At 40.2% G+C, this 17,828-nt stretch overlaps 1 protein-coding gene across 2 annotated transcripts; it reads right to left on the bottom strand.

Annotated features, from left to right (window-relative positions):
- Window positions 1–1,223: 1,223 nt before the first annotated feature.
- dedd1 (death effector domain-containing 1) lies at window positions 1,224–16,972 on the bottom strand. Of its 2 annotated transcripts, XM_080039826.1 has the most exons (6): window positions 16,855–16,972; window positions 16,389–16,493; window positions 15,479–15,991; window positions 15,182–15,310; window positions 10,560–10,706; window positions 1,224–2,953 (listed from the first exon to the last, which is right to left on the bottom strand). In XM_080039826.1, the coding sequence occupies exons 3-6, from the start codon at window positions 15,957–15,959 to the stop codon at window positions 2,547–2,549; spliced, it is 1,164 nt and encodes a 387-aa protein (XP_079895952.1). In that variant the 5' UTR covers window positions 15,960–15,991; window positions 16,389–16,493; window positions 16,855–16,972; the 3' UTR covers window positions 1,224–2,546. The 2 variants fall into 2 exon arrangements, with proteins under 2 accessions (XP_079895952.1, XP_079895953.1); XM_080039827.1 differs by lacking the exon at window positions 16,389–16,493 and having other exon boundaries at window positions 16,855–16,956.
- Window positions 16,973–17,828: the final 856 nt, after the last annotated feature.

Genomic DNA, 17,828 nt, shown 5'->3' with positions numbered 1-17,828 from the left:
CAAAGTGGCCTTTTGCCGACATTTTCATTATTTATTTATGTGTTTGAGGACTGGATTGGTCAACATCAAAGGAGTTAATTTTGTCCAAGGTGGCCCAGTGATAAAGTCATGAAGAATCACATTAATAACAAATCAAAATGTCTTAATTTTACATTAAAACAAAATAGGCATACTGACCATCCACTCATGGTTTACTAATCTGATCCACTCACTTTAGGCTTGGTTAGTTTTGTGAATAAAATGCTCCTTATTTATTTTTGACCTTCATGAATAGAAAAAGAGCCATCATTTTTGAACAACAGAGAAACATAAAAAAGAGAAGTATAATGTTAGAAAAACTGACATCAACTTTCTTCTAATAGCGGATAGAGAAGAACACAATTTCAATTTTACAAGAGGCACGAATGCCAGCTAAATGTCTAAAATACAATTCATGTTTTGTAAATGATCAGTTTGTTCATGCGAAATTGATATTTGATAAAATAGATTGTAGGTCCCATCTATAAACAATTATCTTGCAGTGAGAAAATTACTCTTCATAAATGTAAAGGTGATTTTAACTAAAAATATCTTCAATATTCAACAAATTTTCTTTATAACATCGTACAACAGAACAGCAGTGCTGCGTCATTACTGCAACTGTAATTGCTGCAAGCAAGTGGATGGTGCAAGGAAGGAAATATAGAAAAAGGGGGGGGGGGGGTAGTTTGATAAGATGTTCGAAGCACACACCATTCTTGGGTTTCATCATGCTGACAGCTTAGAGCAAGGAGAAATAATTAAGGATCTGATCCACGGTGACCCGCATTCAATGGAGCTCTTCAGACCATTTGAAGGCAGGGAGAGGGCACACTTCCACTAATACAGGTACCGAGGGTGGCTGACTGGGAAAAATGACAACTCAAAAACAGAGAAACACAACAAAAACCAGCACTACATAAAAACAGTTAGGCCAAGACTTTCAAGAGAAGACCGTGAGATTGCAGTTGACCCATGGCGCTAAGTTCAATTAAATCTGTAAAAGGCTTATTTTGAAAACTAATAGTAAAAAGAATACCTTCGTTTGAATAATGTTCTTCGCTCACCAGCAAATATTAAAATTGCAGCAACATTATCTAGTGATTCATTGTTGTTATGTAAATTAAAAAGGTCAATAATATTCAAAAAGCTTTAGGCCAATAAATCTTTATTATACAACAGAAATAATATTAAAATATTTCCACAAAAACAGTTGCCATTCCAAAATATTTTTTCTTCCAACAAAAACCTTCTCCTGAATTAGTTAATTGTTTTTCTCTAATAAACACAATCATACATTAACAAATCAATTTAACGAAGACAAAATGTAGAAAGGAAATATGTCCATTGTCTTTCCCTCTGCCTGGCCTTGCAGACCCTTGCACTTCAAACAGTAGCGAGTCTGCCTGCTTAAGTCGTGCCTGTATGAAGGGACTTAGAGGAGGGGCCTTATTGATCGTCTTCTATGAGTGAAGTCCAGGCATTAGTTCCAGCAGGGTGAGTAGACAGCTGTCCGTGAGCCACTCTACTGGGCCTACATAGCAGAGCCGAGTGGAGCTGGGATGTGCACCTTTGATTTTGATCTCCCCAACATCACTTCTATTGACGGACGCACTGTCCTGTGCATTACTTGCTGAGAGAAGCACTTGCTGAGGCCTAGCTGGAAGCCCGGACACAAACCACCATTGCATTATCTGGGTTGCTGTTGACAAGCTTTGGATGATGAATCTTCCATGGTCTACTGAGGCCTAGCCCCTAATCACTGCTGTCATCTACTGGCAACTGCCGTATCCACTGACCACGGCAATCACAAGTCAAGTTATCGAGGTACACAGGGCTGAGAATCCCAGTGTTTGTTATCAAGGTGTATATGGGTGGACTAGGCTTTCCAAAGTTAGACACAAAGGTCAATCTCTACTGAGGGAAGCCCACTTTGTCATCACTTCTCAATTCTCACATACATTTCTAAAGATCAGAAACTTTTCTCTGCAGGTTACTTTGTCCTTTTAAATTTTAAGTCGAAGTGCCAGTTGGCAACACCATTATTTCTCAAGTGTAACTTGTCAATGAGGGGGAAGCGACTGTCAAGGTGAAGCACGATTTGTCAAGTGTAATGGTCTGTCTTCTATTTAAGCATCACAGACCCATGTTGGAATCTGTATGTCCACCATCTTTGCTCACTCAGACTAAGAAAAATATTGATACATCCTGGTGTCCTACAAAGTATCACCTGCGCATTAATCCAAAAGGGAAAACACAACTATTCATCATTAATAATTTTTCTTTCACAAATAAATGGTAATGTTTCAACTTAAAACTGACAAATCTGAAATCATAAGGCTGGTTATGAACAAAAAACAGATGTATGTGCTGCCATCTAGTGGTGATAACATGGATTGAAAATAGAAAGGGGGGCCTTTAAAAATGCTTCCAAAATTTGACTATAATAATCATAACTTTCAATAGAATTTCCTAGTATTCCCATTTTTCAAAGTTAATATAACACACCCCAAAAGAGCGTTATCAGCCTATCCAGCCCAGTGACTCTCTGGGTGCCCACCATTACTGTGCGAATGCGTTCTATTATCTCTCAGGTGCCTCCAGCCCCACTCGTAGTCATCCTGGTCCACACTGATCAGCAGGCGCACGCCCTCCCTGCCCGCTGCCCTCCTCAGGGAGTCGGTGATGAAGACTCCCTTCAGGGCCTCCAGCAGATCTCCGCTCAGGTAGTCCAGCCAGAAGGCCTCCAGGTTTTCCAGATCTGTGAACTTGATTTCGCAGACGATGGAACCCAGGTCTCTGCCACGGAGCAGTGAGTTGGACTGTCTGAACAACTCAAACTGCCGCTCCAGGGGCTGCTGTTTGTCCGAGGAGACACTGGCACGGAGCGCCTGCTCATGCTCCAGGTACTCGGCCCGGACGCGCATGCGGATATCTGATAATGGTAGAGGAAAGGAGGGAGCAGTGATGGAACAATGGGGGTGGGGGGGGGGGGGGGTGGAGGGGTGAAATAATGGCAGGAAGAGTAAAGGGAACAGTAAAGATAGAGGGTGAGGCAAGGGAGGGGGGAGAAAAGACAAAAAGGAGTGAAGGGTGAGGAAAGAGAAGAATAGGTTACAGAAAAGGTATCAAAGAGGTGAAGTCAAATTGGAAAGTCAAAAAAGAAGGGGAAGAGAAACGGGGACAAAAAAAAACAAACATTAGAAAACAGCTCGACTAAGTGCATTACTTTAAGAAGAGATTTTTAAAAAAGGGTCTCAAGAGGAGTACGTTTCCAAAAAGAGAATGTAGTCTGACTACTGGACTGGAAATTGTAGATTTGATTACTTGACATTCCTGACAAAAGGAGCATATATAATGGTGCAGCAGGGCAGAGCAAACTGTGCATGAGGAACACTGGAGCTTTACCAACTCAACTGTGTGCATTGTTTTGTTCTAAATACTTCAGCAACCCCTTCAGTTTCATTAGGTGACAATTAATTTGACATGCTTGAACATCGAGAGAAATGCCATGTAACAGCCAGGAGTGCAGTTCCTTTTCTTCCCAAGAAATAGCATTGTTTTAAGTATTAAAGTCAACTGTTAACTTGATGACTGCCAGTATTAATAAGAAGAAACTGAAGCAGGGAAATTTCACACCCTATAAGGTCTACAGAAATCGTTGATATTTTCTTTGACACTCTTACCATAAAGTGCGTTTACGACAATTAAATGAATTTAGGAGTCAAGCCATGGAGTGCTTTTTTTTTGTTCCAGCCCGGTGTTTAAAAACACCAGATGAATTCAGATCAACATTTTCAATGCAGCGAACAGGTAGCTGCTGGAGTTTCGCAGGAACAGGTTTGGTGGTCATGCAACTGCACAGCGAGAAAGATCAGAGGATACATACTGTACTGAGCAAGAGCACTGCTGAGATCGTCCCCCATGTCATTATTCCAGAGCTTCCAGTGGGAACAGGCTGCTGATGACTTTCGCTGCAACAAAAACCCATCTCTCCCACTCAAACCCCTTCAGTAGAGGTAAACAGTATTTACCAATCACATCCATTTCACTAGAACCAAGAACCTGACTTGTAAACTCATCAAGGTATTTAGCTGGTTGACTATACAGATGCTATGATCCTACTAAAACGCTTGAACTCAACAGTCACGTTTACCCTCTCTCCATTCATATTTTGTTGGGGGCAAGGAGGAATGGCGCAAAGACTCAAGAGGCATAAAGTTTGGAAAAGGCCAACATTAGCAATGCAAATGTTGAATTAAGGCATTGATTTTGCATGTCTTAACATTTGTAGGAGAGTGATAAGCAAACACTGGCTTTGTATTCACGCTTCATGAGGCTGCAATTAGATTAGAATAAGAACAAAAGGACTGGATCAAAGCAGACACTTAAGCATTATGGTTTAAGAAACGTATAAAATATGCAGGTTTGAAGTTAAGATCCCATTCATAGCCAGGAGATAATTCAATTTACACTTTAGTTTGCTAAAAAAAAAAAAAAAAATCTATGAAGGCAATATGGTACAAGAATACGAAACACATTTTACAGGAATTACACATTGGTTGTGATTTGGTAAATTATTCAACCCTGACTATAACAACAGCTTAAATAACTGATATTACTCTAACTAGCTTTCTGTAAGTCAATTCATTGAAAATACATACAGATACAAGTTGTGCACATTGAAGTAGACATGACTGTAATCAAAGAACCTAAAGTGACAATTCCAGCTATTCATCTCCATTGTTTTATTGTTTTGCAAAATGTATTTAAAGTGGATTGCTAACAGTCTGTGAATCTTATTAATGTCAACAACAGCAAATAATATGCTTATCTGCTTAGTGCAGGATGTAGCATGCCGTACTTAAATATTGTAGGTTGGTGCAAAAGCTAGTGAAAAAGGCCACTAAAGGCCTATTTAATCTCAGAGAAAACACCTTCGGGTGCATTTGGGGGTGCATTTCTACAGCAGGCCCTGTATTGCGTGAGAATGTAGAGGATAAACTTAATGCAGCAAAATACAGAGAATTCCTGTAGTTAAAGACCAGCTGCAGTCGGCAAGAGAAGTGTGTGCACAATAACCAATTATTGTTTTTTTCTGTTTTTATCTTTTCACCACTGTCAAAAAGGCTTCCAATGCAAAACAATAAAACATAGGAACTTCAAAGATGGGGTTTGGAAATATTACGTTGTATAATATCCTTGCAAGCATATTGACAAATTAGCAGTGACAGGATTCGTTCAGGCACAAAAATATGACATAATTCTTAAAAGGGGGGCACATTACTAAGTATCTCCTAACTTTTTGAACGCATACAATATTATTGATGGACTTAGATGAATTATAAGTTATAGTGCACCTAACTGTTTGACCTTATGGATCATTACACTGTGTGAGGGCTATGGCTATGATTAACACTTGGCCTTCATGCAATTACTGTATTTATGAATGGCCTCCATCTTTGCCTTCCCATTTCATACTGAGCAGGATGGAGGTAGAGATAAGGGCACTGAGGAGAAGGCCATTTAAACTAACAGGAACACAATGATAGTCATTTTGTTAGGGTTACAGAGCACTTTACGCTTCATCAGACACAGAGACATCCATTAGACAGGACATTAGGAAGCACAGCTTTCATTTTCTCACTTTAAACACCAAGCTCGTTTGGCTTCCATCTCGACCCTCCCCAAGCCAAAAAAAAAGTTTAAGTACCCATTTACGAGGAGTCACTTGGCACGGAGCGCTTCAACTCTTTATCGATCCGTTTTCTGCTGAATGACTGACCAAGAGAGTGGATAGTTAGGGGAGTACTGAGAGACAGAAATCTCTTTTCCCCATAGACAAAAATCACTCTCTGTACCATTTTGCGTAGTTTGAGCATTTAATGTTCGTTCTCTCCCTCTCATTGTGTGCAAGGATACTGTTTTCCTGACACACAGGTTGGTCTGTTTAGAACTGCGAACACAGAAAGAAGAGAAAGAGACAAGTGGGTTGGAGATTTGTCGATACGGTTGTTTTTCAACATCAAGCAGGCATGGCACAGCACTCACTTCTCTTAGTTATAATGGGGTTTGATTCAGGGCAACAGTTGTTAAGTTCAGCTCAGAAATGCTTTACAGCTACATGGTTCTGTCTAACTGGGTTGCTTGTGACTACTCCTAACTTGACAAATGTCCTTACCCTAACCAACTTATTATTTAAAAGGTCAAGTCAGCAGTCAAAATATATTTTTTTCAAAATAAATGAATATCTCCTCATGATGCACTACTTGTCCATACTGTGTGTGCTGTAATACATAATATGGTGTTAATACAAAGCCTAGGCTCTGTAAACATGTATGTTAAAAAGGAGGGGACCCAACTTAGCTAGAAACATGCCCTTTACAGAGCCTAGGTTGTGTATTAACACTGTGCACACACAGAACAGACAGTTAAGATTGTGAGGAGATATTCATGGATTTGACAAAAAGTTATTTTGACAAGCATTCTCCAGAATCACTGACATCCAACTGTAACATTAGTCAGATGTGTCCTTTGAATCAAGTAAGGGCCTTCAGAGGCAACCCATTTAGCACAAAACCACCTTATGGGCATTTTGAACAGCAGTTGTCATAGTAGGAATGTAATTGAGACATTTTACTGAAAATGATCTGAGAGATGTATCATGACAAGAAAGAATATTTGAGGTCTGTTCAAATGCTAGGGGCCAGCATTGGACTGCACCGCCCTATCTATCTCTGCCCCCTCTTGGCAGGCGCACACCCAGGGCAAACATAGGGCAGAGATGAGATACAGCAGGAGCTTCCTTCAGCAGAGCACTGTTGGGTTATTTTCCTCAGAACTGCTTGAGTAAAGGTTACAAAACAAATACAGGGCCGGTCCTTATGAAAAGATGTGTATCCAAATGAGCACTTTTATAAACTGGCTTATATTAAGTTTTAGTTAGCCAATGTGATTTGATATTCAAGAGTGTTTATTTGTCATATGCACAACAATTACAGCAGCAGTCGTTGGCAATGGAATTCGATTTAACCGTAAGGAAGATGTCTACAACCACTTGTAATGAAGATAGTGTGAGGTGAAAGAATTGCCCAAAAAGGTTTCCCACATGCAGTAATAACTGGCACTTTCACAAACATGTCCAACACGGTAATTCAAACTAGACATAACCAACTGATTGCTGTGTCCTTGCTGGGTTTACAAAACAAATATAATATACATTTTCAGTTTTTTCTTGCTGTAAATGGTATTAGGAATTGTTGTTAAGTCTTGCCAGTCCCTTTACCTAGCTGTTCAAAATAAAATAAAAATGTATATCTGCCAATTTCATTTAACATTACATAAAATTATAAAAACTGTTTTTTTCCCTATTTTTCAATATATAAAACAATACAAATGTGGTTGCAAGTATAAAAGTGTTTTGATCTAGGGTGTCAAATACTAACTGCATAGGAAAAGGCTGACATTGAGCTGTCATCAAATTACTTTCTTACTATAGTCGTAGTTGTCTGACACAATTAACAGAAATCTGTGGAAATGTCAACACCTGTACATTAATAGTGAAGACAGCAACAGCCCTGCCTATAGATATACACAGAAGCAGTTAGTTGGCCCCTGTTTGTGAAAGTGAGTTCACCAGTGTTATTATCCACAGAGAATATCAGGACATTTAATATACACTTTCAACTAACATACCCATTGTCATGGCTTTAGTGAGAACAGATTAATTTTGAGTTGTCTTTTTTGCATGCTTGGCTTAAACATCGGTTCGAATTCTTTTGAAAAGACATGAGGCGTACTGCTGAGGACTCTGTCAGTTCTGTGAAACACTGACACCAACAACCCTTGTCAGACATAAATAAATAAAGGAATCTCAAACTGAATAGTTTCTCATCCACAGAGCACAACACTAAAGAACATTACAGGGTAATTGTTTGAGAGCAAATTAGGTTTCCCTGAGGGAAGTAGGGTAGGAGGATGCTACATTATGATAGACAAGCATCGTATACAGAGCAAAGTGGCTGCACCAACCCCTGTTGTAACAGGGGGGAGCCTCTTTTACCTTAGGCATCGGCCCAGACTTGTGAGAGAGCGCATGACTGACTGGATCACGCACACTGCAGTATGTATGGACAGTACGGACTGACAGACTGTTTTGTTTTGATCCTCAGTCTCCCCCTGTCTCCACGATCCATTGTGTCTTAGGTTACTTCGATCTGAGTCACAATCCTGAGTCAACCTGGTGGAATCAAATGTGGAGTCAAGACAGCAACATTTTTAAAGGCATAGGCACATCACTCATCCTGAATAGCTAAGAAGGGCGGCCTTCATCGATTGATTTTTGTTTTTTGATCGAGTCGGAATGATCAGTTCTTTGTATTGTTAAGTAATTCTGACCAACAAGCATCAATTGACATTCAAAAGAAATATTTTAGAAGTTATAGTTCAATGAGTTAGACATGTTTAACACAAAGGGCAACAGATGTTAGTTATACCCCTTTTCCACCAAAAAATAAAATTTTCTATTTTTAGCGGGTCGACCCTCGTTAAAAAAAGAAAACAGTAGACCCGCTTAAAAAAGACAATTGCCCACTTTCCCACTGCCCAGAGAGAGACGGACGGAGGGCACTCTATTTTATAGTTTTGCTTGCAACTTAGAGAGATCTTCACTATCTTTATTAGGATGACTATATGTGACCTCCTGTGTAGACCGCAGCTCCAAGGTGTTTTTTACTCACATGTTTCACCAACAGAAACACACACTTTTATTCTAAACACTAAAAAAAGGTGCCCCAAAAAACCCAGAATTTTGACCCAGCATAAATAACTCAAAAACAAGTGCATGCAGCTCTCACCAGCTCCGTGAGCTGCGTCTCACGGCAGCACAACCTGAAACGAAAACCTAACTAACAGTAAACTGTCTCATAGTGGTGGAGCCGTTATTATTGAATAAATAAACAGGCTATTGTTACTAAACACAATGCGTGATATGATAGAAATTAGCCGGTTCACCTGGTTGTTACATTTACACTGAAAACCGAGCTGAGCCTAGTTGAGAAAAACCGGTGTCTACTTGAGGGTCTAAATACTGGGTGTAACCATTCCCATTGCACATAAAAGCCAGATCTTAGCGGGTTTAAACAGTTTTTTTGACCAGTGGAAAAGGGGTATTGGTGTTATCTGAATTGTATTGTGGTGAGAGGAACTCACATTAATTGACCAAAAAGGCAGGAAATAGTTGAAATGTGGAACAGGATATTATGGATAAAGGATTACACAGAGCAGCTTTCCAGTGGAGTTAGATTGTTTCGAACAACTGCTTAAATTATTTTCAGGAAGATATGTGAAGTTTGTGATTCAACTTGTGACAACTTTGTATGAAGCTTGACAATGAGGCGGAACAAGGACTGCATCTTGTGGTGACAGGACAACTCGTTCAAAAAGATTAGACCAACAGAAAAGAGACAACCACTATGTCCTCTTAGCACATCATCATCAGGACATAGTCCAATGGGTTAGAAAAAGGTGATATGAGGGGGATAGAATGTAAAGAGGAGCCAGATGGAGACATGGATAGGGCAACAAAATCTCCCTGACATTGTATGTTTACTAAAGACAGTTAAGGAGATACTGTAGTCTAAACATAGTCAGAACAGTTAGAGTAGTAAAGGTCAGTCAACTGAACGGGAAGGGCAAGCTACATTTTGTTCTGTGACTAACAGAAGCAAGAATTGTTTGGAACCATTTCTGCTGGATTTGTAAATCGGACAGAGACCTTGGATTTTTTTTATAAGTTTGAGATTGACATTCTTATGCCATGAGAAACAAAATTGAGTTGTTTGACCAAACAAGTAAGTTTGGTTACACAAGTGTTTACACAAAAAACAACCAGAAAAGTACCACAGTCATGGCCTATGTAACAGAATCAAATTCATAGTAAACTCCTCTGATATTTAAGTGAGGTTTTAATGCAATAAGGATTATTTTTTACAGGTGTGCTTCATTTTGATTCTGTGTAGTTCAACTGTGTTTTAGCAAAGTAGTATGTTGACCTTCTGCAGGCAAAACCCTCTCCATTTAATATTTGTCCCACAGTGTTTGTCTGGCTGGAGTTGACTGCTGCTATTCATGATCAACTGGATTGTAGTTATTGGTAGGATTTTTCTGATGTGTGTTAGTAATATGGAAAACCTTCTCCCTGCACTTTAAACCCCCAAAAGGGAGCGGATAAACAGATTCCGCACAATCATTACCTTGTAGCGTGTATGAGTTAGGAGTAACTCACTAACTTAAGCTAAGGCTCAGCATTGTCAAACAACATCAGTATTAAGGAGACAAAACAGGAAAGTTGGTGATGTAGGAGAAGATATATCAAGCGATTAAAACTGAGTGAAATTTTAGTTTATGCAATTACCGGTAAGGGAAATATGGGGAAATAATTTAAGGGAAAAATGACATGATGAAGATAGGAGGTAAAAAATATGAAAAACTAAAAGCTGGACAGGTTAAGAGAAGGTTAAGAAAGCAGGAGTAGCACTTACTGCAGGACACTTTATGTTGCGGTGATGGTGGCGGAGGCAGTGGCTGGCACTGGTTGCTGGTTTTCTTGGATCTGCGGCTCCAGCCATGTCCCCTCTTCTTCCTCATCCTCCTCCCTTCAGATGAGCCAGGCATCGGAGGGTAAATACCTGACACAACATGCATGGAATTAGTTTGCGGTTTTGCTAGATGAAATTTGAGCAATGGGTGGGCTTTCTTTGCGAGGAATTGCCGCTGTATTTTTTATTTTTTTGTATTTGTCTGTTTCGGTCTATCCTATATCTGATAATTGCACCATATTTATCCATTTTTAGTATATCTGATCAAAACATCCTTTTTTTCACCCTACATGTATGGAATGTCACTTAAATAAAATGACATTTAGGGGGCGCCTTTAGCTCAGTTGGTAAGGCGTCCCCCTCCCGGGCCGGGCCCAGCAGCAGACCCGGGTTCGATTCCCACCCGCGGTCGTTCTCTGCATGTCATTCCCCTCTCTGCCCCATTTCACCTCTGTCTCTCTGCACTATCAAATAAAGCATAAAAATGCCCAAAAAATATCTTTAAACATTTTTTTTTTAAATAAAATGACATTTCATTCTACAACTGATTGTATGGTAACTTTAATGAAAAACCGCTTCAACTTGAACAACATGCATTACTACAACAACAAAAGGATGTCAGAAAGGAGTGCCACTTAAACACAAAAACAGGTACAGGTACAGGTACAGGTACAGGTACAGGTAGCTACTACCGGTAAGTGCCACTCCCAGAGTGATAAATACTATATACAGGGTTCGTACAGCTTTTTAAGAGTAAAATTCAAGCACTTTTCCAGCACTATCAAGATAACATGTCAACTTTTTCAAGGAAGACGAAGCTGTAAATATACAGTATATAAATAAATGCTTATGATTTCATACATTGCCTTATCTGTAAAATGGGAGTGTTCATATAATGTATATGGACAATCACCAATTTGCAGTATGGCCCTAAGGAGACCTTTATCAGTTTAGTTCATATGCCCAAAATGACCATCAATCAGGTTAATAACAACATGACTATACAGGTGATACTCATATTATTAGAATATCATGGAAAATGAATTGGAATTGAGGCCAGAATTCATTCAAAAGGGGCCCAAACCACGTACTGAGTACATATCGATGATTATACTTTATATAGGGCCGACATTTCTGTATTTAAAATCCCTTTTTTATTGATTTTTATGTAATATTAAAATGTTCAGAGATTTTGAACTTGGGGTTTTCATAAGCTGTAAACCATAATAAATACAAGTATAACAAATGAAGGCTTGAAATATCTCACTTTACATGTAATGAGTATATAATATTTTAGTTTCACCTTTTAAGTTGAATTACTGAAATAAATGAACTTTTGCACGATATTCAAATTTTTCGAGTTTCACCTGTAGGCCTACTTGAGCAATATCACATGAGATGGAGCATATTGTCACTATATCAGTGCTGCTGTGATTCAGTTGAAAATGCCATAATGATAATCAATAGGTCTAGATGTAGGAAATGGTTACTAATTAATAACTTATTTCACACACACACACACACACACACACACACACACACACACACACACACACACACACACACACACACACACACACACACACACACACACACACACACACACACACACACACACACACACACACACACACACACACACACACACACACACACACACACACACACACACACACACACACACACACACACACACACACACACACGCCGACACAAATGGCTGGGCCCCTGAAAACCTCCTGTCAATGGGCCCCCCTTACTCATACTTCACTTGTATCAATCTGTGTGTGTGTGTGTGTGTGTGTGTGTGTGTGTGCGCTCATCCCTAAATAAACACATACATGTATTTGTAGATAGACTAACTATCTTATCAACTAGGGACGTGCAGCGAGAGTTTGGGGAACAGTAGCTCAAGTGAGAAAAAGGACTCTTTTGTGATTTATTATACTGTATATGTTTTTAAAAATAGTAGCACATTTCTGACTTACTTACCAATTTATTGTAATACCCTAAAACTCACGCAATTGCTTAATATTCAACAGATTTTTACAAAATAACATTGGTTTTCTTGAGTATTCACTAGGTTTATCACAGGAGCAGGCAACAACAAAGGACACTATTACAGACATTGCCTATGCTGCGGGCCGCCCCTGAGGTGCAGTAAAGAACTGGTCAGACATCCTTATGGTGTGACACCTGGGTCTGGTTGTCTATGCAGTATGTTCAGTATGTGACATGAAACTCATGGAAAATTTTTCAAATTGTACCTGGCTGCTGGCGTCAACCTGAAGACATAGATCAAAGACTTTGGACCTTATTGTCCCCTAAGGGAAATTCTTTAACACAAAAATGTACGTTAAGAAATTTAAACCTGTTTGTAGACTCAGGAAGTAATTACCTTGTCAACTTTATAAGAATGTTTTCTGTTTTACCTGAGGGGTCCAAATACTTTTCACAATTCATAGAATAACACCCAGACACAAGTAGCAGGACGACTCAGGTAAAATAATCCAGCCAAAACTGTACAACAATATATCAAAACCAAATTTTGTAACCATATGGCACAAAAAAGTAAAGGAAATGTATACATTAAAAAACTACATTTATCTGATATGGAGACACCTGAATTAATCAAGGAAATAATTTTACTGTAACTCAAACTTAAAAAAGCTCTTCAAGACTAGATTGTTTTTTGAGAGTTCAAATTAAATGAAGGCTGGGCTGAAAGATTCTAAAATTCCTGGGAGAACAAATTGATATTTATTTTTTGATTAACACATTACTATAACTAGGTGGGAAGCCAACAAGGCATATACTGTATAAAGGGTCAAATTATAAGTTATACAAGTTACCTGGCCAGCCTCCATTCCCCCTCAGATCAGTTTTGTGGTACCCAGTCCACCTGCCCTGGGTAAGGGTGGGGGAGTATGTTATGATGTCTAAAAGGCAAAGCTAATCTCTAGCGAACACTTGGCGAATGTTTGTTTATGTTTACTAACCACGTTAATATGTGTCTCTCAGAGCCAGTGCCCCGCCTAGCCCGTTCCCCGAAATGTCAAAATCGTAAATATAAACAGCTAATGGCTCTGAGCCAGGCTTTTTAAAATTGGTGTTAGCGACTTCTTTTCAGCGTGCCATGCACACAGGACGGACATGAAGCAGAGGGTAGCAGAGGAGTAGATATTTGCATTTTACCCAAGTTACAATATTTAAAATGTTTGTTTTGTCGTTATGGTTGTGCAAGTTTTAAATGGTTATAGTGAATATTTCTGTTAAAAATAATGTTAGGCTCAGTTAGGTTCTTGGCCTCTGAAGACCATGGGCCCCCCAAGGGCTGGGCCCTAGAAAGCTTTCCCACTTTCTACCCCTTATGGGCGGCCCTGCACGCACGCACGCACGCATGAGCTTGTGTCTGACCAGACATTTTCAATATTGCTAGGTTTCCAGATTACAGTTTGTGTATGTTGGTGTGTTGCCAAAAAGTGATCCTCCCAAAACGGTCTTTCAGTCAAATAAAAAAAAGGTATTTAAGCCAATATATGTCCATGATTTCAGAACGTAAATGGGACTAAGTGGGCTCTGGTCCAATAAAGCATCAGTACAAATATGGCGACATAGCGTTAACATGCTGAGACTGTGGACTGAAATCACTTGACAGCAAAGACCGTTCTCGACTTCGACAACTTCACAAAATTAAAATGTTGGATCTTGGTTCTGTAACTAATCTCACTAAAGTGTGACTAATGGATTAGGTTATAGGCCTACAACTTGTTATGGGAGCTGCATCGAGCTAACCCCGCTGAGTGTAACATCACGTCACAATGAAGTAACCCCCAAGCTTACGTTATCTAGCTAACAACATGGATTTGGAGCAATACACTATTGAGAACTAGCTGGTCAGCTAATTGCTAACGGTGTTGAGCATCAATTTAGCATGCTATTTACTTGTATCAACTAGTCAATAACACATACAAACTCGGGATTTGGTGCAACTTACAAAAAAGAACACGAATGAACTGTCATCCAGAGTGACATTGTCCGATAAGTTTTAACGAAAAAAAAATTCTAAACTGATTTACCTTTGGCATGACTTCTAAGTGCCGATTCCCCCATTGTGTAGCCTGCTACAGCTGGAGGTACTTTTTGCAGCCGTACAGTAGCCTATGCCTGCCGGTTATTAGGGCCTCGTCATAACCAAATGGAAACGGATATCTGGTATGGTAATCGGGAGCAATAGGTCCATGAGCAGCGACTCGTGGTTCTGGATAATTCCTGGAGCGATCGCCAGGTGTGGCGCGTGCGCCAGGAAAGAAAACAAGGGGAGCAACTGCACTCGTGCATACAAGACGGTGGCGAAGAAAACATTGCGACAGATTTTTTTTTAAATTTACATAATAAAAAAATTAGTTGAATTACGACACTGGTCAATAAAGAGAAAATCCAGCATTTTCCAGCACAGTGTTCAGATTTCAAGCACATTTCAAAACTTTAAAACACTCGATTGAAAATCAAGCATTTTCCAGACTTTCAAGCATCTGTACGAACCCTGTATATAGTGCCCTTACCGCTCCTCAATTGCTGTGTGAAAGACGGCGACGGTATTTCGGTCTGTCTGGGGCTCTGCGGAATTCCAGAGCTGCACACCAACTCTTTGTTCTCCATTTCATAACTCTCTCCAATTCTCTCTGGAGATACTGAAAAGCATAAAAACATAAGATAAGTCAGCATTAAGCTATTAGGACAGGAACACAGTAATGGGCTGACACAGTCTAAAACGCCATCGTAGAGAAAGAGAGAGAGAGAGACAACCACCAAAGAAAGTCAACATGATCTCAAAAAAGTGAAAATGTGCACATCCTCACCAGTCCTCCTTTTCTTGTGGGACACAAAAGGCAGCAGGTCATGGCGAGTGAGGACTCTCAGTAGTTGCAGTAGTGGCTCCAGGTTACCATCGCTCAGGTACCCTCTCCTCTCCAGCTCTAACAACAAGTCAACGCCAATCTTGGGCTTACATGACACCGCTAAGGGTTCCTGGTGGGAGCTACTCGGCTTTAACCGCCTCCAGGCCTTTTGAAGCTCAGGACTCGGGGACATGCCCGGGTCGTTTTCATCAACCAAAAATGGCTCTACTGTCCAGCCCGCTGGATCGAGAGGGAGCGGTGCTGGACAGGTTTCATTCACAAGGAAAGACAGCGTTTCAACGTCAGTCTCTGTCAGCTGAGAACCAACTATTTCAAAGACCTCATGGAGAGACAAGGTTCCGTAGTAGTTCAGGCAATCATTTTCATCATCATTGTAAAATGAGTGCCTGGATGGGTAGCCTGGGTGATTCACAGCAGCCATAGCCCCTCTCCACCTTCCCAACTATCTCAAGACTGTTAAGGGGGAAAACACATACACACATTACAAAAAAGAAAGCGAGAATGATGTGAGGAGGGATGGTCGACTGTATAAGTGCAGGGGGCGGGGCCCCGTGGCACAGTGCGACCTGTCTGTCAAGGACAGACGTGGTGTAATTGGAGCTTCCGTAGTAGGGTCACGCCGAGGCGATTCCCATAGTGAAACACCGAACGAAGTTAGAAAAAGAACTGTGAAGTTTGGGAATTACAGCATATGTTTAAAGTTGTAACTTCCTCTTTAATAATTTGCCAAAAGCACGTCTCGACCAAAGACAGAAAACAGCACACGGCTACATTTAAATTAGCGTTGTATGTTGTATGCCACTCCAGTCTACTACGTTTTCGAGGCCTGCGAAGCCGTGTCAGCTGTTACCTGTTTTCCGTGTCAGCTCGACGCTGTATTGCAGCATTCGGTACAGTGACAGCTGTGAATGTGTTGTGTTGTGCTGTCTAGTCGACGTTTTCCAAACCAAAGAGACTTTAAGTAGACCCAGCAGAAACCGATGGAGCAAATCAGAGGTTTTCAGAGTGGGAAAAGAATACAACCAAAGCATTAAAACTTCGCACTTCCAACAGCCGTTCAGCTGAATAACTCGAATTAAAAACTATTGCCAACTCCTTCTGAAAAATAACGTGCATGATATATTCCGTTCACAATTAAAGGACAGACATTTCTTGTGTCTTTTACCGATAACATTAACGGATGTTACTTGCTAGCTACGAACGTTGATGACAACGCGCTAGCTACGGGCCTTCATAAAGAAGGGCCCTGACTAATAACAGAAAACTACAAAACGATTCAAAGCATTTATAAAACGATAATTAAACATTTAATGTACCTTTAAAGCTTTTAAGCTTACGCTTGGTTAACTGGCAACTCCCACAGCGCCGTGTAATGCAGTACTGACTCTAGCACAATAACACAGAGGAATTGACCAATCACAACCCTCCGCCTGCTCCATGACGTCTTGGTTACGTTTTCACTTCACTGATCTGGAGTCAGATCTTCTCTACTGGCAGCTTACACAGTCTGCGCAACTGGAAAAAGTCAGCGGTTCCCAAGTCGGTCGATTTTGATTTGTGACGGCCCTCAGGGCTGCTTTTACCTGCCACTAGGCCAGGTTTTGTAGGCCCCCCCGGGTGGCGGTTACAATACAGATGCGTTAAAGCCATGTTAGTCTACACCACAATATCTCTATTGATGAAATACAAAATCACTTAAGGTAACATGTACTTAAACCCCCTCCTGGTCTAATGACTTTTAATAACCAAACACACATGGTTGGTTACTGCGAAGAAAAATTTGAACCTTTTAAAGTAAAATGCATCAATCTGGTGCACTTTGAGAAGAAAACTAAGGCTAAATCAACTGTGTCCTATGTGAGCTATTTTCTGAAATCATTTGGAGACACAGAAATACCAAAAAGCAGAAACAAAAATATACAGGTTTAAAAAATCCAGTCAGTCAGCATTCCAATTTTTTTTTTATAATCCCTTATCCCAAAGCTACTTCTCTCTTTGAATTCTTCGTTTTGTTTTTAATGGCTCATCTCAATATAGGCCCTTGATCTGCGTTGCCCCGAACAATGTTATTTAAACAAAAATAACAAAAATTTACTGGTGAATGATAGGCCCCTTGATCTTCGTAGGCCAAAAATAATGTGATTTTTTTTCCTTTTTTTTTACTGGTTCCTGATGGGCCCCTGATCTCTCTATGCCCCCCTAAGATCAAGGGGCCTATCATGAGCCAGTCAATAATTTATTTAAATGACAATGTGCGGGGCCTTCTTAGATCATGGGCCTATATTGAGAC

This window comes from Ammodytes marinus (genome assembly GCF_949987685.1).
Source record: "Ammodytes marinus genome assembly, chromosome: 13".
NCBI lineage: Eukaryota > Metazoa > Chordata > Actinopteri > Uranoscopiformes > Ammodytidae > Ammodytes > Ammodytes marinus.
Note: the sequence above shows the minus strand (reverse complement) of the source record. Positions and strands in the feature narration are given on the sequence as shown.

Excerpts from the sequence above, each read along its gene's own strand:
- dedd1 (XM_080039826.1), bottom strand. The coding sequence starts at position 15,959 with ATGGCTGCTGTGAATCACCCAGGCTACCCATCCAGGCACTCATTTTAC. Across the intron at positions 15,311-15,478 it reads CCACAAGAAAAGGAGGACTG|TATCTCCAGAGAGAATTGGA; the intron begins GTGAGGATGTGC and ends TATGCTTTTCAG. Across the intron at positions 2,954-10,559 it reads GCAACATAAAGTGTCCTGCA|ATATCCGCATGCGCGTCCGG; the intron begins GTAAGTGCTACT and ends TACCATTATCAG.